This window comes from Sturnira hondurensis, unplaced genomic scaffold (assembly GCF_014824575.4).
Source record: "Sturnira hondurensis isolate 20B ecotype Veracruz unplaced genomic scaffold, ASM1482457v3 Scaffold0017436, whole genome shotgun sequence".
NCBI lineage: Eukaryota > Metazoa > Chordata > Mammalia > Chiroptera > Phyllostomidae > Sturnira > Sturnira hondurensis.
Genome location: NW_028090067.1, coordinates 8335752 through 8358652, shown reverse-complemented (window position 1 = coordinate 8358652; position 22901 = coordinate 8335752). Strand labels below are relative to the sequence as shown.

The 22901-nt window shown below is 41.7% G+C and overlaps 1 protein-coding gene across 3 annotated transcripts in view; it reads right to left on the bottom strand.

Moving 5' to 3' along the window:
• The window catches only part of UTP20 (UTP20 small subunit processome component), a 91655-nt gene that overhangs the window by 5561 nt on the left and 63193 nt on the right, over positions 1-22901 (bottom strand). The window contains exons 39-57 of one of the 3 annotated variants that reach the window (XM_037067808.1): positions 22446-22585; positions 22111-22193; positions 19200-19516; positions 17665-17804; positions 17266-17422; positions 13794-13892; positions 12469-12636; positions 11115-11281; positions 10426-10567; positions 9465-9581; positions 7876-8046; positions 7509-7640; positions 6972-7082; positions 5035-5114; positions 4540-4609; positions 4224-4406; positions 3353-3484; positions 2744-2876; positions 1085-1272 (exon numbers count right to left, since the gene is read on the bottom strand). In XM_037067808.1, the coding sequence (XP_036923703.1) occupies positions 1085-1272; positions 2744-2876; positions 3353-3484; positions 4224-4406; positions 4540-4609; positions 5035-5114; positions 6972-7082; positions 7509-7640; positions 7876-8046; positions 9465-9581; positions 10426-10567; positions 11115-11281; positions 12469-12636; positions 13794-13892; positions 17266-17422; positions 17665-17804; positions 19200-19516; positions 22111-22193; positions 22446-22585 (2730 nt within the window). The remainder of the gene's footprint in view (positions 1-1084; positions 1273-2743; positions 2877-3352; positions 3485-4223; positions 4407-4539; positions 4610-5034; positions 5115-6971; positions 7083-7508; positions 7641-7875; positions 8047-9464; positions 9582-10425; positions 10568-11114; positions 11282-12468; positions 12637-13793; positions 13893-17265; positions 17423-17664; positions 17805-19199; positions 19517-22110; positions 22194-22445; positions 22586-22901) is intronic. The other 2 variants (XM_037067809.1, XM_037067810.1) reach the window with 2 other exon arrangements.

The window sequence follows — 22901 nt, the reverse complement described above, 5'->3', positions numbered from 1 at the left end:
CCATAAGATGGCTCTAGTATCACTTTATTGTCTTTAACTTCATTTGAAACAATTTTGCAAGATTGTATTGTGACAGCTGTCATGTCAACGGGCATTCAAAAAAACATCAAAATTGGTGAATTTTTGTATAACCATTTTAATACTAAAGATGTAAGAAAATAAGTAACATTTTCGGCATATTATGTTTTATTATTTCAAGAAAGGCAAAAACGCAACTAAAACACACAAAATTTGTGCAGTGTATGGAGAAGGTACTGTGACCGATCAAATGTGTCAAAAGTGAAGTTTAGTGCTGGAGACTTCCTCCTTGGATGATGCTCCATGGTCAGGTAGAGAGCAGCTGAAGTTGTTATCGATCAAATCAAGATACTGAGAAAAGTCAATGTTATACCACAACGGAGACAGCTGGCATACTCAAAATATCCAAGTCGATAAAGTTATTGGTGAGAATGAGACATGTATCTTTTACTTCATGGAAAACACTAAACATACTTTTTGGCCCAATGTAAGAGTTCCCTTCTATCTGCCACAAGCATTTAAACCAAAGGAAATGGGATACTTTCAAGCTTTGGCAAGATACAGCTCACGATCCCTTAGAAGAGAAATTATTAGAAGAGAACCTGACAACATCCCAATACTTTTTTTCTTCCCTTCTACTCTCCCTGCAGAGTTCCCACAATGAGCCTGGCGTTGTGTTAGGCCCTAGGAACTCAGAGACAGATACAACACGGTCCCTACCTAACATTTTCAGGAACATGATTGTATTTGGTTATCAATAAGGCTAAGTAGGAGGCAGGACAGACAATATTCATCTTAGTTTCCAATGCTGATAGCTTACGCATATAATGGAAAATGAATGTGCTAAATAAAGCAAAGGTCTGACTACACTGATAGTCTAAAAATTACCTTGGCCTTCAGGATGACCCCTCCCTGGTTCCTAATATTCCTACACACTCCCGCACGCAACAAGCTGCAGGCTGGAAGGACTCCTCCCAAGGGCCAACCCCAGGGCGGTTGCAAGAACCAGAATGAGTATCTCACACTGACCATAAAGAAAGAAAGAAAGGTTTTGGAGAAACCTTACCTTTTGGTGAAGGTCAGTTGTTAGGAACCTGACTGCTGCAGGTTCTGAGAGTTTCCTTTTAGTTTTTTTGGCATTCTGTTTTCTAATAAGCTCCTCGGGTTGGCAAGAGGCGAAGAGCAGTCCAAAAATCTGGGCTGCGGTGAGCCACACCCAGTTGTGTGGGTGTCTGAGGTGAGAGTGCACGTGACCTAAGGGAACCAAAATGCGTTCTCAGCCGTCACAGCTTTCCAGACTCTGGTGGTAAGTAGGACTAATTTAGGTACTTCTCCAGTACCTATTACACACTTGGATTTGGGAACTGAACGCAAACAAAACAGTCCCCGCTTCCCAGATGCCCTCACGTATCTGGGGCGCAGTGAGGTCACCCACGCTGGAAACCACTAGCAAACCAACCACCGACTCAGTCAAGTGCACGAGAGCGGGAAGCTCAAATCCAGTTCTGCAACAACTGGTTTCCAATTCAAGGTAGGTAAGATAGTACAACATTTACGATTTCTAAATTAAAATTAATGTGTGTATGTAATATACATATTTGTTTCTCATAACTATTGAAATTGGTGGCGCTAAGTCGCTTCCAGGAAAAGTGTCATTTATTGGTGCTTTCTGTGTGCCAGGCCCAGCGCTTTTAGACCTCACAACAGTCCCGTGAGGTTGGAGTCGTCGCTTCCATTTTATATGGTGGATGAGGAAACGATGTTTCAGCGGGGCTGTGTGCCACGTACGCTGTAACAGGCAGAACCAAGCCTGGGCTCCAGCTCCACCGACCACAGAGCGCATCCTCCTGGACATGCCTCTTTCAAGGCCACACTGTCACGCTGCACTGCTGTTCTCCACACACCCCACTTGGAGTGTGGAAAGCCCCGTGGTGTCGGGGAACAGGACTAAATTCTGCACTAGTGATGCCACACCTGAGTCTCAGTCTCTGTTGCTATATCTCATGGACGTGGTTCTACTTTGGTTGTGCACGAACCTTTGCAATAACCTGGTCGTGTCTCAGTGGAGCCACAGAGGAGGCCATACAGTGACTCAGTAATGGTTTGCCTTCACCTAGGAGGGTAGGGTCTCTTCAGACACACGGGCACTTACTGCACGCATTCTAATGTCTATTTCCTCCTGACTAATCAAAATTAAACACCTTAAGTTTAAAGTTCTGGGACATTATTTTTCATTCAAAGTGTGATATAGGACTATCTGTAGCTATTTAAAAGGATTATTTACTAACTGCATTATAGTAATAGTAATAGTAATACGATTACTTAGGTACAGGATATAAAAGTTTATATGGAATTACACAACCTCAAAAAGAAAAAAAAATCCAAAAGACTGAAGGGAAATATATACCAAATTACCACCAAGTAGCAAGGAGGAGTTCAGAACTTTTTCCCATTCTTATACTCCCCAGTAATTAATATTCTTTCTTTTATAAACAAAATGTATTACTTACAAAGTCACAAATACATGTATACATATTTTAGAAAGAAACATTTTCACTGTAATCAATATGAAAGGGCCTTTCAAGTCCTTTTTCTCACAGACTTTTTTCCTGACATTGTATACTTTCTGAAGTATTCATATTCTAATTTCCCGAATGTGCTCTCAGTAACTCTATCACAACCTCATGTGTTCACTTTTGGATTTAAACGAAAATGTAATACTCACTCCAGATTTTACTCAAGGTCTGAGAGGGCTTGGTAAACTGAATGACATTGCATTCCTTTATGAGTTTACTTATCAGTGTAAGAAAACTAAATAGAAGGCGATCTGCAGCTTTTTCTTCAGTCTCTTCCACGATCTAGAAACAGGACGGACGCAGACGAATTAGCACAAGTTCAGAGCACCTGACGGACACCTTTACTCCAGCGTGTACCCCTACACGGGGGCTCCTCCACCTCAGCACTGCTGACAATTAGCCTGGGAGAGCCTTCCCCGTGGGAGCTGCCCCGCGCATGGCAGTGCGTTCCGAAACACCCATGGCTCCTCCCCACTGGACGCTAGTACTGCCCACCCTGTCGCTGTGACGACCCAACTGCTGTCTGTCTCCTTTGGGGCAGAATCACCCTGCTTGAGGACCTCTGACTGTCCCGTACTACGGAAGGTAACTTACTTTAACCCTCATTTAACAAAGAAGATCCAACTGCATTAAATTCTTGCTTTTATACATACAAAGCATTTCTGAACACATTATTTAATCTACGGACCATACCATTGGAAGCAAAACTATAAAAATTAGCAAAACTTTTATCCCTTAGCTGCTAGCAAATAACTTACATCCTCAAAGTTTTCAGGATCAATTTCCTTCTCGATCACAGGGAGAACAGTTCCAAGTCTTCTTTCAAAAGCGACTCCTTCGGTTTCCACAAACAGGCCGCAGACCAGGGCGGCTAGCTGTCTATTTAACCTCTACCGAAAACAAACCCCCAGAAGACAAGGTCAGCACACCTCGGGAGGCCGTTTCCGGTGCTACAAAGTGAGGGTGGGCCTGACTCTGTTCTCAACCACCCTTCACAAAACCAGAAATCAAGGGAAAACTGATCACTGTGGCGACGAGAATATGGAGCGATCTTCACACCCACGGGCATTTCGACAAAGTGATATTCATCATTATGCACTGAGTAATACATTTTTCTCATTGTAAATTTTTTTAAAAATGGAAAGAAATTTCATATCATCCCCTACGCCACCCCCCACCCTGGACAACTTCTACCTTTAATACATAAACCAGCATTAAGATGTGATGTGTTGTTCATGTCCCACAAAAGATGGGCCAGTGGTGACAGTGGCAGAGTCAACAAGTGGACACAGTCACTGACAAAAATTACATTCCATCAATCAAATAAGCAAAAAGGCAAAACTGGAACCACACACTCAGCAGCGGGGCCTGGCAAACGACAAGACACTCAAACTGTGGAGTAACGGCCTGACCTGGCCCACGTGGCGGGACTACGGGGCACGCTTGTGTTACCTCTGTAACTTCTCACAGTTTCTGAAATTTCACTATGAAAATATATTATTAACATAATCAAAAGCAAATAATAAAGCTACTTGGGAAAAATTAACTCGACAATGAATATGTATTCTTAAAGCACAAACACCAAAAGCTAAGACTTTTCACTGAAATATGACGAAAAGCAACCCGAACCTTCTTTGCTCCAAACCAGTTGGTGACCATCTCGAAAAGCCAATCTTTCTTCTCAAGGCTGATTTTACTGAGTAAGGACTTGATTGTCATGGATGCCATCTTTTTACACAGGGCAGAGCCGTCATTCACCACCATCAGACACAGAGGGATAAAGAACGTCGCGCAGTTCTCGTGGAGTAGCCCCTAGAGGGAACAGGCCCCGGTGATGCGCACGCCCAGACTGGGAGCTTGCAGACGCCCCCAACAGGGAGGACCTCGGGCTCCCACGGGCTCCAGGGCAACCCCGCTGGCCGTGTGACTCGGTGACGTACGGTACCTGAGGGAACGTGTCAAACAGGTAAGCAATCATTTCCAAGGTGGACTCTCTCCCGGTCTCGTGTTCATAACTAGGGCAAGAACATCAGAAGGACCTGTTAGTGCCTTTTCATTTTACCAATAATTATTTTTAAGAATTTGTTACATTGTCTCAAGGTGCCAGCCTATTTCTTAAAAAGTGGAGAACACTCCATTTTCCCAATTTTTAATGCTTGTGTAGATCACACTACTGTGCAGTGTTAAATGTAACTTTGTTCGAACTTGACCCTTCTCCTGAGTGGACTCTAATGAAAGCAGCGGTCGGACTGAAGTGAAAAGCAACGTACAGAATCACTGCGTGAAGCCACACACGATGTTGGCCAAGTCAATGACTCACAGATCTTCCTCAGAGAACAAGCCATTAGGTTTGGGTCTGTTCTTCTCAAAACAGCCACCACATTCAAAGGAGAGAAGAAACTACCCCACTCCCTCTGAGCAGTTTATGGCTTAAACTTACTTCAGTTGGGCGAGCATGAATTCCAAGTTTGGTCTCAATTTATCACCCAGGGGGTAGTCAAGAATGTATTTCAGAAACACCTGGGAACAGAAGTCACACAAAAGATTACTGGGATCCTATCTCTCCAGGGTTCCTGCTTCCTCGGACGCTGTCTGGGACACGTTGGTAAGTTGAGAAGGCCTCTCCGAACAGCGACCGGTCAGGCCAAGTTTACTGCCGTGCCCCTTCCCCTCTCCTCCCTCTTTACCTGCAAAGGTCCTACAGGCCCGACTGAGAGTCCAGCCGGGGCCGGCCCTGGCATGCTGGTTAAGGGCTCCGAATCTGAGCTCACACACTGAAAACTCCTCTCTGATGGTGGGTGTGGTAGACTGAATACAGACTGTGGTTCAACCCTGTACTTACTTCCCCTTGAGTAAGAGTAACAATAGTGGTGATAGTAACATTAATACTGATAACAACTACTGCATAGTTACTAAATATCCTCTACGTGCCTAACACATAGAGGATATGGGTTGTTTCTCCGTTAATTTCCATTACTTCCTTCGGAAGCAGGTGGTTACCCCATTTTATAGATGAAGAGAATGATTTGGCGAAAAAGTAAGTACCTTGCTCAGGTGGCAGTGCCTTGTCTATCTGCAACCAAAGGCTCTGCTTTCAAACTATATGCCCCTCAGCCTCTTTTATTAATAAACTGCAAGAACCAGACACATCATTAAACTTCCCAAGCCTGTTTTTGCCCCCAGCCACAAAATGCGGGTACCATTTCCTCTGAAGGACTGTTACAAACAGAAGTCATGTGTGTAAAGTGCTGGGCACACAGCAGGTGACACTCCTTCCTGACAGTAGTTAAGGAACCTTTCCCAACACAAGCTTCTTCCCTTTCCTCCCTGGCCTCCTTGGCAGTCAAGCCCTCCTTTAACTCTGAGTCTGTATTTCCAATTCAGACCCTTCCACCTTCACGGCTGAAGGGCGCTCCTATGATTAGGGATGGACAAACGCAAGAACCCAAATCTGCTCAGGTCAGTCACCCTACTGCTGATTCCAAGTTTTTTGCTATTTTCAGAACAAAGCGCTAAATCTTTAACCAGACCACAGGTCTCACCACACCTGGCTCCCTTCCCCATCTCACTCACCTTCCTTTATCTCCTCCAACAAGCTAAGCTCTTACCCGCCTCAGAGCTCACCTTCCTCCAGCATGGGCCACCCCCTTCGCCGGGAAGGCGAAGCCTTCTTCTTCCCTCCAATTTGCTTCCACGCCAATGCTCAGGACAAGCCCTGCCCGACTCCCAGACTAGGGTGGTTCTCTACCCGATCGTATGCTCTTATTATACACTCTTCCATATTTCACTAATTTTGAGAAGCACAGTTTTTCACACTTTAATATCTGAAAGGGGGATGAGTCTTACAATAGACGACATGTTACTCCTGCGTCACAGGTTTGGTTTTGTCTGAGACCTATCAGTAATGGTGTGTCCTGTGATCAAATCTGATACTACTACCCACCTCCGGCACTATGTCTGAAATTAAATAACTATTTGTGGAATTTTGTTTTGTGCCTGTCGGGGAGGATTCCGCCACCCACTCTTCCGGCAGCAGTGACACGCAGGGGTGCACGTCAGTTGTCACCAGCTGAACCGCTGTTCGGAAATCCCTGCCGCAAGCTATCACGCCACAGAAGGAAAAGGTGCTCCTTCGTCTACCTGAACGTGCCTCATACAGGGGCTACAGTCAAAACGCTCCGTGTTAACAGAAAACCTAAAACGAGGCTGAGACACTGTCTCACGCTTGGAGTGTACAGGGGGTCCCGAGTCACAGAACAAAGCATCAATACGATACCAAGTTGCCTTTTCAGAATTCAGTCCATGTCAACATCTATCTAAAAACCACACAGAGAAGGCAGGGCCAGTCCTTGCTGTGGGATTCAGTTCCCCACAAACCTGTCTGCACTGGACTCGGACGGGTTCGCTCTGTGCAGAAACCGCTAACTTGGACACTTTCCGCATGATGTCATCAATTTCTGGAACCAGCAACTTCCTTGATAAAATGGCCTAAAATACAAAGGAAAAGACATATTCTTCATGTCCATTGCAGGTGGGCATTAGCTGACCTGATGTTAAAGTGATCACAGGCCACTTTCAAACATAATGCAAGTACCTCCAAAAGAAAAAGAACGTATACTTAAAAATCACTGAAACATGCGATTTTATGTTATATATATTTTACCATAATTATATAAAAGGAAAACAATGTCCAGCATGACAAATACAAATACATACCTGTATTTGAACAGAATTCCCAGGAAGCATTAATAGAAAGCTCACATTCAAGCATTTTAATAACCACCAAAATTGTCATCTTTATAAATTACTCAATTTTGAAAGTCTACAGGTAGTCAAAACACTATTCCATGTTATTTTAAATACCCGACGTGAGGCTCATAAACGGTAAAATCCAACATTCTGATGACACCACACCTTGAGGAGACCAAACGCGGTGGCTTGTCTTGATGTGTCGTAAATGTCCTCTTCGGCATATGCTAGGAGAACCTGAAGCTGCTTTTCGGTCACCTGGTAAGACGTCACCTTCTTCACAAGGATGGTCACGCACTGCAAGTTACAACAGGGAGGTGAATGGCCAGGACCTCCCACAGCTCAGGACCCAGTGAAATCATGAGGACTTAACACAGTATCAGTGCCTTTTCACACAGAAAACCAACCCTCTGGCCTTAGCAAATTAATCTAGAAAAAATTCTGACCAAGATGACAAAGGACAATGTGGAAAACTAACTTGGACGTTAATTCTGGGTCCGGCTTTTCCTCAGCGGAAGTGAAACCGCCTCACCTTGAAACAATTCACCACCAGGTGGAAGTTCTGGCCCTTGGCAGCCCCGAGTTTTGCATAGTCCTTCAGCAACAGGAAGAGGTGTTTGGTCAGCTGCTCCGCTTTGGTTTCTATGGAAGGCAGCGGGAACCTCAAGACCCAGATCAGGCACTGTAACGCACCCGTGATCACCTGAAAACAAAAACCAACAAAACCAATCAGCTTATAGTGACTGCACTCAGTAACCCGGCACCCGAGGCTGTGTACTCCACAGGCGATGGACGTGAAGGGATGCAACGCTCTGCCCAGCCCACTCTGGGTGTAAGAAGACAGGGCGGTGTCCCATCCCCCGCTGTGGAAGAGCTCCCTGCCGCGCCGACGCACGGGAAGACGCATCGCAAGCTCACTGCCCAAATTCTCAACCTACATGGGTTAAGTAATAGCATGGGTTGGCCCCTTTTAACAATGTTTTTGAAAAATACATTATAAATGACTTTTCTGTTTTCTAAAATGGTACATCAATTTAATCATTCTTATTAAGTTTGTATTATGTATACAAAACACTAATGAGTATTACAAATACAGAGACAAAAAGGATGCCATGGTCTGTTTATGGAGCACAGAGCTGGCCCAGAAATGAAGCATGGGAAACAACGAATTATAATTTAAAACAGTTAACTCCTGTGCTAAGGGCATTAAAAAAGTGGGCTGGGACCCAGTGATTTACAAGAGAATCCCTGAACCCCCACGCCGAACCTTAGAGACCGCCTAGATTGGTTTGTTCACCTAGTTCCACTCCACCTCACGGACTCCCACTGCTCTGGCTGCTGTGATGGCCCTGCTGGGCTGGGTTAGATGGAGACACAGAGGACAAAGCTCCGAGGTTAAAAGACAGGCACATAAATCCCAGCTCTACAGCTTTTACCTACTTGACTACAGAGATGTCCCTCAACCTCTTGGAACCTTCACCACAAAACAGACAAGCTGAGGATGTGGGAGGGTGGTGGCTTTGGCGTCTGAGACTGAGGTTCGAATCCTGTATCATAGGTGGCAAACAAGGCCCGAGGGCTGAATCCAGCCTTCCACCTTCTTTCTATCCTGCGGCAGCGCCAAGCTCCTTGCCCCTAGTTAAGGAGTAGTTACATTTGAACAGTCCTAAAATTACACTTGGCCCTTGGAAAGCAACCACGAGGCCAAAGAGGCCCCCAGTAAAGTAAGTTTGGCACCCCTGTCCTGCATCTCTGATCTGGAGCAAGTCACTTGTCTGAGGCCTAGTCTTCGCTCCTGTAAGGCAGAAACAATACTAGTGTATGCCCTTGGGTTGTTCTGAGGGTTCATGGCAGCGGGTGGTGGTGGTGATGGTGATCACTGACATAGGGACACCTCCACGCACCCTCATGAAGTTGCTGCGAGGACCAAATAAAGCAATTAATGTACCCAGAAGGGCTTTCCAAACTGTTAAGGGCTGCCAAAACACGTGGGATTACTAACTTGGGGAGGAATTTAACGCAGGGAATAGAGGCGGTTCAGGATGTCCTAGATCCCTTTAAGAACCCATCTATCTACCTTGTGAGGCACGACCTAGGTGTCCCGCACGGCCCAGCCCTCACCTTCACACCCATGGAACCCAGGCAGTCTACGAGGAGAGGCACAAAGGGATCCAACATTTCCAGAACGTGCTCACTCGAAGACTTGATCTTAGAAGTCTTCAAACTCAGATGCAGGAGCTAAAAGAGTTCAAAAGATATTTCACAGTAGGTACTCCTAAGACCAAATGAGTTAGGTAGAGGTGAAATGATTTTAAGGGACAACCTGAAATGTTAAGATGCTTCTATTTGATATACAAAAAAAATAGAAAAAGACAGAAAACTGCCCGGGAGAGTCTCAGCAGAGGAGGTGGGAGCTCACACTGCAGTCGAGGCTCTAAATTCATTTACCCGCTGGTTACGTGGCATCTACTTGCACCCCAGGCACTGGCTCAGCATGTGGGATGCAGCAATGACCAACATGGACACGGTCCCTGCATGGATGGCTCTTAGCCCGGGACACAGACTCTAGGAAATAATTCTCTGTAAATGCAGGGTTCTGTGGGGGATCTGGGTAGAGGGAGGCCTGGGCGATGAGGTGCTGGGCAGGAATGGTGTGGAGACTTTAAGAACTGAAGGGAAGCGGAACATGTGTTGAAATGGTGTAATAAGAGGCGAGGCCCTTGCAGCCCAAATGAAGGGCTGGCTCTCTCCTAGAAAAAATGGAAGTCAATAAAGGGTTTTTAAACGCTCACCGTCTTTTGAAAAAATTCAAAGTAGTTTACAGGTGCAAACTCATGGGCAAAGCAACAATGAAACCATAGTAAATATTAAGTCAGAAACATTAATTCTCAGGGAGTTATATTATCAAAATCAGTACTAGAAAAGATAAACAGCAAATGGACCAATGTACCTTTTAAAAAAAGTTCCATCATTTACTTACAGTAAGGCACTTCCAGTGGGAATAAACAACACCAGAAATTCAGCAGAGCAGTAAAAGGCACAGACGCACTGTGGGAGGTAAGTCTCACTTTAAGGCACTTACCCGAAGCCCAGACTCAATAAATATGTGCATGTTGGTCTTCCTGCTCACAACAGCTTTCTGCCCGCCTCGCACTGGAGTTGGGGGGAGCAGGAGACAGCTCTGGGGTGGCAGGCGTGGGTCTGGGGCCGGGGCTGCTGGATTTCTGTCAATCACAGTGAAATAAAAAATAAAGAAAAGGACACCTTACGTTGCATTCTCATAAGTTACTGTGGCCCTCTCTGGGGCTGAGAGTTGAGCACTAAAACTAAAGTGCTATTGGCTGTGGTTTTTTTCTCCCTTAACTGCAAGAAACAGAGGCCACCCCCAGCTTCACACGAACAGCAAGGGCACTCCTTTGCTTTGATTTCTGAACCCAAGGGCCAAGAGTCTCCTTTAGAACCCAAAAAATATAAAGGAAGCTTCCCAGGATAGTATTTTTAAATCTTTTAAGGCCTAAATTGCTATTTGATCAGAACACAAGGTATATATATAAACTCTATTTTAACTGTGATTCAATAAATATCCAAAACAGAGATGGTATCAGAGAAATGCAAAAGAAAAAAAAATGGCTAGTGTCACAGCAACCTCATTCATCAGAAAAATATTAATTTTTTTACTAAACAAATTATTAAAGTAAATAAGGACTGAATGGCTTAACCGAAGCAAACACCTAAATAATAGTTTTGGCTTTTTTTTCTTTTTAAACTTACTTTTCTTTCTCTGTTAACAGGGGGAGATTTTCATTGACCAAACCATAACTGAGCAACAGAATGGACTCTGCCATCATTTCCTGATTTACAATTAATCCTGCAATGATTCGGCGTAAGGTCTCATGAACTTTCCGGGCCAGTTTTAAACTGGTGGTATTTTGCAAGATCTAAAGGCAAAAACAAATGTCATTCTGAGGTAACACACAACTGTATTTGGATTTGTTGTAATGGTAGTTAAAAAAGAAAAAAAATATATATATACACACATATGATTTTTAGTATATATATTTTTTAATAAATAGCGCATTCTTAATAAAATTTCAAATAGATTTTGACTTTATATGTTACATACATAAAGTCAAATTTACCCATGGCCTCAACTCCGGAGAAAACCCCAACCAGCGGCGTGAGTGCCTGAATCCCCCGCACTCCTCTCTGCCTTTTGCTGGTGAGGCCTGAGGGTGCTGAGCTGGAGACACAATGTGACACTCAGAAGATGCAGACCCCCCAAGCACATTACAATCTATTCCCCTGCGTAAGACCTGGTAGTAATAACCTTCACGTTGGAGGGATTTGCTAACATGCATGGAAAATATATGTGCTCTGGTCAGTCTCCTTTACCCTCAAAACATATCTAACCTTCTTAGATCAGGCCAAATGCATTCTAGGAACAACTGTGGAGTTAATCTAGCACCCAAACATTTGGAATTAGTTAATTCATGCCATCAGATAGTGGTTTTTGCTCTAGTTTCAGTACATAATGGTGATAAAGAGAATTAATGTTTACTGGATGTTCAGCCATGCAGCAGGTACAGAGAACTTTAGGAAGGGAGGTGAACTACAGTCCCTGCCCAATAAGAGGCAGAAAGAGTTAGCTTCGGATCAGAAAGGTCTGAAACTAAACCTTTCAGACCTGACTTTCCTCCTTAACCATGTTCCTTGCTACCTTCATGAGCCTAAATTTCTGTCTGTAAGTTGGAAGTGCCACTGGTCTCAGAGGGCAGCCGTGCAGATCAGAACAGATGACAAACACGATGTTTGGAACATAATACATGTTCCACAAATGGCAGCTTTCCTCCTCGTGGCATTCGGGGAGCAGCAGTCTGACTCCAAAGGCTACATTCCTAGCTCCTGACTGGACCAGCTGTACTGTTCACTTGCTCTCTCCTCCTGCATCTCACGGTTCACATCAGGGACTCTGATTCTCGGATTAGAACACTCAACTCAGGGCTGCCAGCTAGTGGCCATCAGGCACTGGTGTCCTTACACCAGGGAAATCGCAATCAAACGCAGTATCAAGGTTTGCCCAACGAGGCTTTTTTCGAGATTCCCTGTACTGCAACCAAGTCCTCACCTCTTTTAAGGGAAGGATGAGTTTTGTGACCTGGTCTTTTCCTACAAACTTGCCCAGGATCTCATACGATTCGTAACTCTTGCTTCGTCGTGCCTCCATGACTTTGGAGAGGATCTGCTTTACTTCCTTCTCTTCGGCAATGGCACCAAACAGCTCGTGATTAAAAATCTTTAAAAGAGAAGAGCCAAATGGCAGTTAGGTACATTCGGCAAAATACACCAACATAAGCAGTCTTTGCAAAGAGCAATGGCAGGTCCAAAGCAAGGAAAGCAAGTTGGACTGGACTGAAATTAGATGGTAGGAATTTCTATTACATTTCACTTTTGTCAATGTAGTTTAGGGACCAGTTACTAAGAATAAATACAGAAACACCTAAAGGTTTATATCAGTGGGAAACAAAAGAAGAACATGGTAAGTTTTCAACATCATCAATAGGTTCTGCAACCGTAAGTGAAGTGATACGTAACAAAACCAGTTTTGCCATAGGCTAATTAATACAAATATCTCATCAATGTTATAACAAAATGACATCATTCAAGGACCTATTGCACTACAGAGATTTATACACAGAACTGTATAATATATAGAGAATCTTAGATATTACTAAATAGCTTAATTTCTTAAGAACTATGACATTTCCAACCTAGTTATTAAAATTAATGCATTTAATTGAAAATGTGTCCACAGTTTTAAATAAATGAAATGTGTGGCAAATTTAGTTTCTTCCTAATCTTATCCTCCTCCAAATTGTCAAATTATTCAATTTTAAAAGTTGTTATTAATTTTTCACTATTATAAATAAAGCTCTGGCCGTGGCTGGTATGGCTCAGTGAATTAAGTGCTGCTGGCCTATGAACCAAAGCGTTGCTGGTTCGATCCCCAGTCACGACACATGCGTGGGTTGCAGGCCATGTCCACAGTGGGGGCACACGAGAGACAACCATACACTGATGTTTCTCTCCCTCTCTTTCTCTGTCCCTTCTCGTCTCTCTAAAAAGCTCTGGTTAAACACACTTTTTATAAAGCCATAGACCACGTCTTTGATTACTGTTTGAAAACAGATTTTTGGAAGTGGTTGAAACTGTTGTCCATTTCCAAAGCTCTTGATACACACTGCCAATTTCTTCCCGGAAAGGCCATACCAACTCATGACTGCTCAGCTCACTTCACCAGACTCTTAGCTTTTTGAACCTGCTTGTTTGAGACATGGGACAGTATGTTATATTCATTTTCACAGGCCATTACTCTTGCTTATTTTGTGAACTGATTTTTTGGTGTCTTTTGCCCACTTAAAAAAAATTAGAATTCCTTTCTCTAAATCTTACCTCAATCATTATACCTAAAGAAGAGTCCAAATCTCCGACTTGCAACTTGCTTGTGAGGCCATGCAGCAACATGTGAACCGTGAAAGTTAGCACGTGGACCTAAAATGAATGCATTAAAAAGTATGAATGGGTAAGAACACCACACTAGAAAAAAATGAGAGCTAAAATCTACTGCAAGGGGAACACTCAGAATATATATGTCACTATTGCAGGCAGAAGCTTTGACAAATAACATACTCCATCTAAAATCTTTCAACCGAGTGGTCACTTCATACAAAGACACTCAGAAACACATGACCATGCTTAGGATGATGGCAACTAAACCAGTCCAGAAATTTATAAAAGCACAAGAGCCTTGAACTTTATAAACCAATCCCCAAACTAAGGTGTTTGCCAATGCTGAATGCAATCAAAGCTGGTACATAGTGTTACGAAGGACAAATACATTTTTGCCCTGAAGAGTAACCATAACTAATGTTCCTAAAAGCTTGCCATAGGCTAGGCACGTTTTAATACCCCACATGTACTGAATCATTTAATGCTCATCCATTCCATGAATGATGTAGGTGCTATGTTATCAGCATTTTTTAGAAGAGAAAGCTGAAGCACAGAGGTCAAGCAACTTGCCCAAGGTTGCATGGGCAGGAAGTGGTGGAGGCAGGATTTGAAAGCAGACGGGCCAGCACCAGAGCCCCGGCTCTGCATCGCTCTGCTGTGCGGCCTCTCAAGCTTTCTGATTCTTTGTACTGCTTCTCGAGCTGCGAGACCATCCAGATAAACATCAGACAATGACCACAGGGCAGAGACACACACGTGGTTGTAAGGACATAGACTGGATCTTAGGGGCATAATTTCATATACGTCTATATGAAATATGTCATATTGTGAACTTTCAGTAATTTTACATATGTAAAATTTTTATTAAGGGCTTTATGTGATTTTAAAAAATCCTTTTTGGAGGATGAGGAATGGCACCCAAAGAGTACAATTTTGGTAGTGTTTGAACAATTAACATAAAAATCCAAACCAGCTGTCCTCTATGTTATTATTTTTTTATTCAGTTTTTGGGGATGCATTGGTTAATGAAATTATATGTTTCAAGTGTTCAATTTTATAATACATCATCTGTATGTTGGACTGTTGACCCATTTACCCTTTACTACCTCTCTATTTTAGTTATTTTAGTAAATAATAGGATGGACTTGAAAAACAGGTGGTTAAAGAGCTACTCATTTAAATACCACCAGTGCCCCATTAAATTTTGAATAAATCCTCTAAGACAGAGCTGTACTTTAGTTATCTTTGCATGCATAGTGCTCAACCCATCAGATTCAGAGTTCAAAACACTGGTGATAAGGATGCTCACAGAACTCACTGAGTACAACAAAAACATAAAGGAAGATTGAAGGTCACACTAAATGAAATAAAGAAAAATCTACAGGGAACCAACAGTGAAGGGGAGGAAACCAGGATTCGAATCAACAATTTGGAACAAGGAAGAAATAAGCATTCAACCAAACATCAAGAAGGAAAAAAAAAGAGAATCTTAAAAGCAGCAAGAGAAAAAGCAGACAGTTACCTACAAAGGAGTTCCCATAAGACTGTCAGCTGATTTGTCCAAAGAAACTTTGCAGGCAAGAAAAGACTAGCGAGAAGTGTTCAAAGTAATGAAAAGCAAGGACCTACAATCTAGATTATTCCATCTAGCAAAGCTATCATTTAGAATGGAAGGGCAGAAAAAGTGCTTCCCAGACAAGGTAAAGCTGAAGGAGAACATCATCACCAAGCCATTATTACATTGAAGGAAATGTCAAAGGGACTTATTTAAGAAAAAGAAGATCAGGGCTTTGGCTGACATAGGTGGCATAGCTCAGTGGATTGAGCACGGGCCTGCAAACCAAAGGATCGCAGTTCGATTCCCAGTCAGGGCACATGCCTGGGTTGCAGGCCAGTTCCCAGCAGGGGACTCATGAGAGGCAACCATACATTGATATTTCTCTCCATCTTTCCTTCCCTTCCCCTCTAAAGATAAATAAAATATTTTTAAAAAAGAAAGAAAAGAAAAAGAAGATCAAAACTATGAATGGTAAAATGTCAACAAATTCACAACTATCAACAACTAAATCTAAAAAAACAAACTAAGCAAACAACTGAGACAGGAACAGAACCATAGATATGAGGGTTATCACCTGGGAAGGGGAAGAGGGAGAATCATGGGAAAAGGTACAGGGAATAAGAAGCATAACCGGTAGGTACAAAATAGGGAGGTTAAGAATAGTATAGAAAATGGAGAAATCAAAGAACCTTTATGCATGACCCATGGACATGAACTAAGGCAGGAGGATTGCTGGAGGGAACAAGGTTACTGAGCAGGAGAGGGTAAAGGAGGAAAACTGGAACAACTCTAACTGCACAATCAATAAAATACATATATGTTTTGAAAAGCTTCGAAAATCAGAAATGAAGGAAGAGCAGTAGAAATGATAAATATCTGGACAAAAAAACAGACCATTCTTCTTGAATTCTTTAAAATATGTTTGATGACTAAAAGCATAATTCTCACACTACCTGATAACATTTTCAACATACGGCAATGTAATATATAAACAACTATAAAAACAAAAAGAGAAGAGTGAAGGGACCTATATGGCATTTACATTCTACTTGAAGTGGTAAAATAGGGACACTCAGTAGGTCATTAAAGGTAAGTGTATATGGTAATTCCTAGAGCAGCCACTAAAAAACTATGCAAAGAGAGATGGTCAAAATGAATACTGATATTTTTAGTGTGTTAGACTTACAAAGTGTAGAACAGGAACCTTACCTATGAGCAAATAAGGACATGGGAGGGAAAGCTAACTATCAGGAGTCTTGGCTGGACTTGAAAAGAACAACTTGCAGAGTTTCTTTGACTTGAGATCACCCAGGAATCTTATTAAAATGCAGCTTCTGCAGGTCGGTTATAGGGCCCTGAATCCTGCATTTCTAACAGGCTTCCAGTAGCTACTGATGGAGCTTGCCCAGCGCCCACACTGGGAGAGGTGAGGAGGAGCTAGCAAGTCATGTGACTACTCAGAGAGCTTTGTATTCCCCCTGGAGGTATTATTTTTATGACTTATGTCATAGTTTTCAACTCTTAAACAGAGTGAATGTTCTTTATTCTACACATTTATGTCAATACATTCAATATACATTCAACAAGAATCTTCTGAAGAACTCAGAGAATGCAGAACTTGATAAGGTGATTTAAGAGAAAATGATAGGTTATGTAACCTAGATCTATAATTTTTTCAAAAATCAAATAAAGGAGCTTTGTAAAATGCTGATTAGAAATTTCAGGCCCTTCCTGATTGTGGTATCTCAGCTGATCAGCCACACTGAAGACTGACCCAAAGCACCATGACTTAGTGTTCACACTGCACACATGCAAACTCCAACCCAACTTGAATATGAGGCACATGACGCAGTTTACCTGATATCCGCGGACCAGCGTAGTCTGTAATTCTTTTAAAATATATTGTAGGTAGTGCACACCCAGATCTTCTATTATTTTTGCAAGAGTGCTGCGTGCAATGTCTCTGACTTCTTGTGCTCTGTTCTTGAGAAGGGCACACACTTTCAGCAAAACACTGGAAAATGAGAAAAGTAAAAAGTGACTTTAATTTAGAAAATTAAAAATAAAAAAGCACATAAAATATTAATGCCATTTCTCTCTTAATTGCTCATAAACGTGCACACTCCCAATCAGGATTATAAACCATAGCAAATTATTAGAGTACTTCTCTTCTTCCTGATAAAAGAGATTCAGAAGTCAGGAAGAAAGAACCAATTTTTGATTTCATGAAACTTTTCCAACTGTAACACAACATACCTTGGCAGGTTAGCTTCCATAACTTCTCGTGGAAGGGAATGCATTAGTTTAACCATGGCAAAAGCTAAAGGAACTCGAACCACCTCCTCATCATTCACAACCTTGGATTTTATGAGCTTGTGTTCTTCTTCCCTTTTAGTCTGGGAAAAAATTAGGTTAAAGTAAAATTGAAATAAATGGATCAGGGACCTACCAACACTGAAACCTTTCTATGAAAGATAAGCTCTTTTGATATAGCTGCCATCCGTTTTTAAGTCTAGTGCTTCAAAAAAAAAGACCTGCAAATTATTATGCTAAGGGAAATAAACCAATCAGAGAAAGACAAATACCATATGATCTCACTTATATGTGGAATCTAATGAACACAATAAACTGATGAACGAAACAGAAACAAGAGGCATGGATACATGGACAGCTGTCAAAGGGGGAGGGGGGGACTGGATGAAAGAAGGTGAAGGGATCAGCCAAAGAACACATACGTGTGACCCATGGACACAGACAACAGTGTGGAGACGGCCAGAGGGAAGTGGGGGCAGGAACTGGGTGGAGGTGGGCATAGGGGAGAAAATGAGGACATCTGTAATAGTACCAACATTAAAAATAAAGCAAAAAAACCCCTCTAGATTGTGGAATTTAAAGAATTAGCCTCTAAAAATTGTAAAAATAATAAGAACACAAATGTTTTTCCAGAGGAGCAACCAGAAAAATAATAAAGCCAAGTTTTTACTAATGTGAGTTATAACTGCTGTGAAATATATAAAACTCATATAAAATTTTTATCAGTTGGGACTTTCGAGTATCTGAGTGACATTGCTGTTACACAAGAAATAGTGTTTCAAATAAGATTATTTACTAAAATATGAAGTATTTTACCAAGTCAATATTTTACCAAGTATTTACCAAGTCAGTATTTTACACCAGGGGCTGGCAAAAGTTTTTCTTAGAGGGCCAGAAAGTAAATATTTTTGGTTTGCTTTGTAGGAACTATTCATCTCTGCTGTGGTAACACAAAAGCAGGATTAGACCACATCTAAATAAATAAGTCTAAGTGTGTTCCAATAAAATGCCATTCACAAACACAGGCTGCTGGCAGATTCGAGGCCAGGGCCACAGGTAGCCCACGTTTTGCACTTAGTAGGAAGGGCTCTGGCTTCAGGAGGACCCACTGCTAAACGCTCCCTGTCCGCCAGGGGAAAGGTAATTTTGAACAGGAGAGAAGTGGCCAAGAAGTAAAAAAGGGAAACGGACGCTAATTTTAATAACCTGTTTTAGAAACGGGAGTCATCTCACTACATACTTCAGAGATAAAAAAGCAGGTATCTACCACAGGAAAAGGACAATGAAGGAACACTACTGCCTAGTTGCAGCAGATGAACCTGAAGATGACAAGATGAGAAAGGAGGTGAATCGTGAAATGCTGAGATTAAAGAAAACCCCAAATCTGAAGTCATCAAGAGTTCGGAGCCTAAGGCTGACAGGGCCCCGCAAACAGCTCAATTCCCATAGACCTGCGGGGCCCCAGACACAACGATTACCGTAGATGCCAGGCACTTGTGTAGCCTGGGTAGGATATCCCCCGTTATGGCTCCCTGGATATTTTTAATCGTTCTCTCCAATTCTTCCTTATTCTGTGGCAGGCAAGAGGAGGACTTGGTGGGACACTCGGTTTCCCCCTCGAATGTGCCTTCACAATCGACTGGATCAGGGTTTCCTGGTTCTTCGATGTTGCCTGACACACTCTCACGTCTGTCTTCCATCTCTTCCTCACCCGAAGGCTCTAATTCCATGGCTTCGGGCTCTGGTAACTCAATCACTTCTGTTGTGTCTATGTTTAGTAAACGACAAAAGTCACCTTAAGTCAAATAAGGAAACTACACAGTTATGTTAAGCAGTCTTTTCTACCAACATCCAATAAAATACACCCAGTCACCAACTACGGCAAGCTAACTCCTGAGGAAACCGAAGTCAACGGGAGGGTTATGTTTTTTTTTGTCTGTCAGTTTGTTTGCTTTTTGCTTCCTCAGAGTTCAGTCTAAGATGAAGAAGGGAGACAAGCATACCATTATACAAGAGTGTGAACGCTGGGAACACACTGGGAGGTTAGTGAGGGAGGGGGATCTTAAGCAGAAGAAAAGCTTCCAAAGTACTGTGGTGGGTGGTTTCTAACAGTAAAAACCTACATTCACAAGCATGAAAATCACGATGCCAGGCATCAGTTCTCATGCAGAAATGCTCCTTCCTATGGGGTTCTGTTTATTTAAGAAAGTCCCACAGCCCGGTATGGTGGGTGGTGCCAGCCTTGGCTCTGCTCACCAGCCCTGTGACCACAGTCAGTTAACTCAACCCTCCGGGCTCTGGAGGCTTCAGCAGTAAAATGGAGACAGCATCTACCCTGTAAGGCTATCGTGGGGATTAAATGTGATAAAGTCTATAATGCGCCTAGAATACAGGGTCCGGCAGAAGTAACGCCTACTTGAGTGTGGTTGGTAGGGTAGTAATATGGGTGTAGTAATTCATAGTATTAATTTGAATATTTCACCTAAAATGTCAAATGGTGTACTTGAGTGTGATATTGTTATATTACAGAACTACATGTCTATGATTCTGTAATAAAAAAGGGGTGTTATCTGGGCCAGACCCTGTATGGTTCTGACACTTCACTGACTTTCCAAAAATGGAAGCGATTGGTCTTTGTTTTGCCTACTGGTTACATAGCTTTGGAAAGTTACTTTGCATTTCTGAATCTCAATTTCTCCTACCGAACACACTGGCTAACCAGTAACTAAGGTTCTCATGAGCACAAATGACAGACTCTATAAAACCCCAGCTCACAGTAGGAGCTCAAAAAATTACTTTGAACTTCATCATATCTAAGAAGAGACAGTCAAGCAAATTAAGTATTTTAAATTTTAAGTTTCTATTTATGCAAAATTGCAAAATGCAGATTCAACTGGCTAACGGTAAACTGAAAGGGCTTTAGTACATTGTTTAAGACACAAATGGTTCCTACACATCAAATCTTCTCTACTCATTACTGTGGTTCTAGAGTGTCTTTGCTGTGAATCAAAGAATTAGAGAATTTTGAGTTAGAATGTTGGAGAAATGCAAACCGAGGGCCAGAATATCTCAACCTTGTTACCCAAAACAATAAGCATACATACTTCGGCCTGCATGAGTCCCCATTCTTTTCCTTATTTTTCTGTGCTGGCCAGAACTGCTAGTTTGATATTCGATACAAGTAGTAGTGGCAGGTCCTTGCCTCATTCTGGCTTTAAAGCATAGACTTTTAAACCTTCACTACTAACTATGATGTTGCATTAGGTTTTTTAAAGGCATCTTTTAATAGTTTAAGTAAATGTTATTTATTCCTTGCTTGGTAAGTGCTTTTAAAATGCGTAGATATTGAATTAATTTAATTTTTATTTTTCTAAAAGATTTTATTTACTTATTTTCTAGAGATGGGGAGGGAGGGAGGGAAATATCAGTGTGTGGCTGTCTCTCATGTGGCCCCCACTGGGGACCTGGCTGGCAGCCCAAGCATGTCCCCTGACTAGAAAGTGAACCGGTGACCCTTTGGTTCACAGCCTGCGCTCAATCCACTGAGATACGCCAGCCAGGTAGATACTGAATTTAATCAACCGTTTCCCTTGTATCTATTTAGATGACCAACATTTTCGTATGCTAATGTGTTAAATTCCCGAAAGAGCTGGTGTTAAGGCTGAAATTATTCATGTCTTGAACGTTTGTAGAAGTTGCCTATAGAACAGTCTGAGGCTAGCATTTTCATCAGGAGAAAGTTCTTAACAACCGGTTTAATTCCTTTAGTGGTTACAGATCCATCTGGATTTTCTACTTCTTCTAAAGTCAGTTTTTAGATTTTATTTTTCTTAGATTTTGTACATTTCAGTCAAGTACTCAAATTTGTAAGTATAAAAATCATAGTATTATTTTACCTTTTTATTTAATTATGGCCTTTTAAAGTTCCTAATATTATCATGCCTTCCATTTTCAGTGATCAATCTTGTCAGAGGTTGGTCCATTTATAATCTTGACAAATACTTATTTTAGTTTGAGGATCCTTTCTTATTGTGTCTACTTCATATTTCATTCATTCTTACACTACCTTTTAATTCTTTTCTGATACTTTCTTTGCATTCACTGCTAAATAATCTTTTTAAACACGAATGCAATACTATTAGATTTCTACGTAAATAATCTATAGCTCAGATTTTTTTCACCTATATAGTTTAGATTGGCCTTCTCTATTGTTAAATAAGTTTTTGCAAGTATACTCAAATACTCATTTTAACTTCCACCTGATTCATTCACTGGTCATTGCTACAAGAGCAAAAAAAGACGAATAAGTTGAATTTTGCCATCTTTACTTCATTATCATAAATTATCCAAACACAAAATGAAAATCTAGTTTAAGTTTTAAAAACTTACTTTCTTCATTCTGAATTTTTCTCATTTGTTCTTCGAGAGTTTTGTGGTCAAAGTGGAATGCTTCTAACACTATTACTAGCAAGCTGTTAAGAAAAGACACACAAAATACTTGGTTGTTTAATAATATCATTTGATGATTAAAAGGAGAGGTAATTCAAAGATATAAAAACATCAAATTAATTTTTACCAGCTTATGGTATTTTTGACTTTAACAAACATTACCATAACCTCAATAATAAAATATAAAAGTAAATTAGATTACAGAAAGACTATTTGAGGAAATGACAAAAAATTACATTTTAAGAATATAACAAAAATAAGAAGCTTGACTGTACCTGACACCCAACTTTTGATTGACCTGCCCCGTCTGTAAGACGTGAATGAAATGTTTCAAGTAATACAAATACGCCGACCACGGGAGATGTCTGCACACGGCTCCAATAATCTCTGTGGCGGCGATGGTTATATTTTCATGCTGTAGAACAAACCAAGAGCATCAGCATAAAGAAGGCATTTGCAAGTAAAATACAGAGCTAACTTGGTACATTAAAAAGCTCAGACTAAAGGTGATTTGCAATTATAGAAAAGAATGTTCAAACTGTACTCCATTTCCACCCCTGAGAAAAAACGCTGCCTATTAAAGAAATGCCACTGTCCTTTCATTAAAAGATATTAACACATTTTGAACTTAGGCCGCCCTGATAGGTTCAAGCCCACAAACTGTGAATGAAGTTTAATTCAGTTTGGAAAACTTGGCAAATGCCCAAGGTGACTATATTCTGCACTGCTCA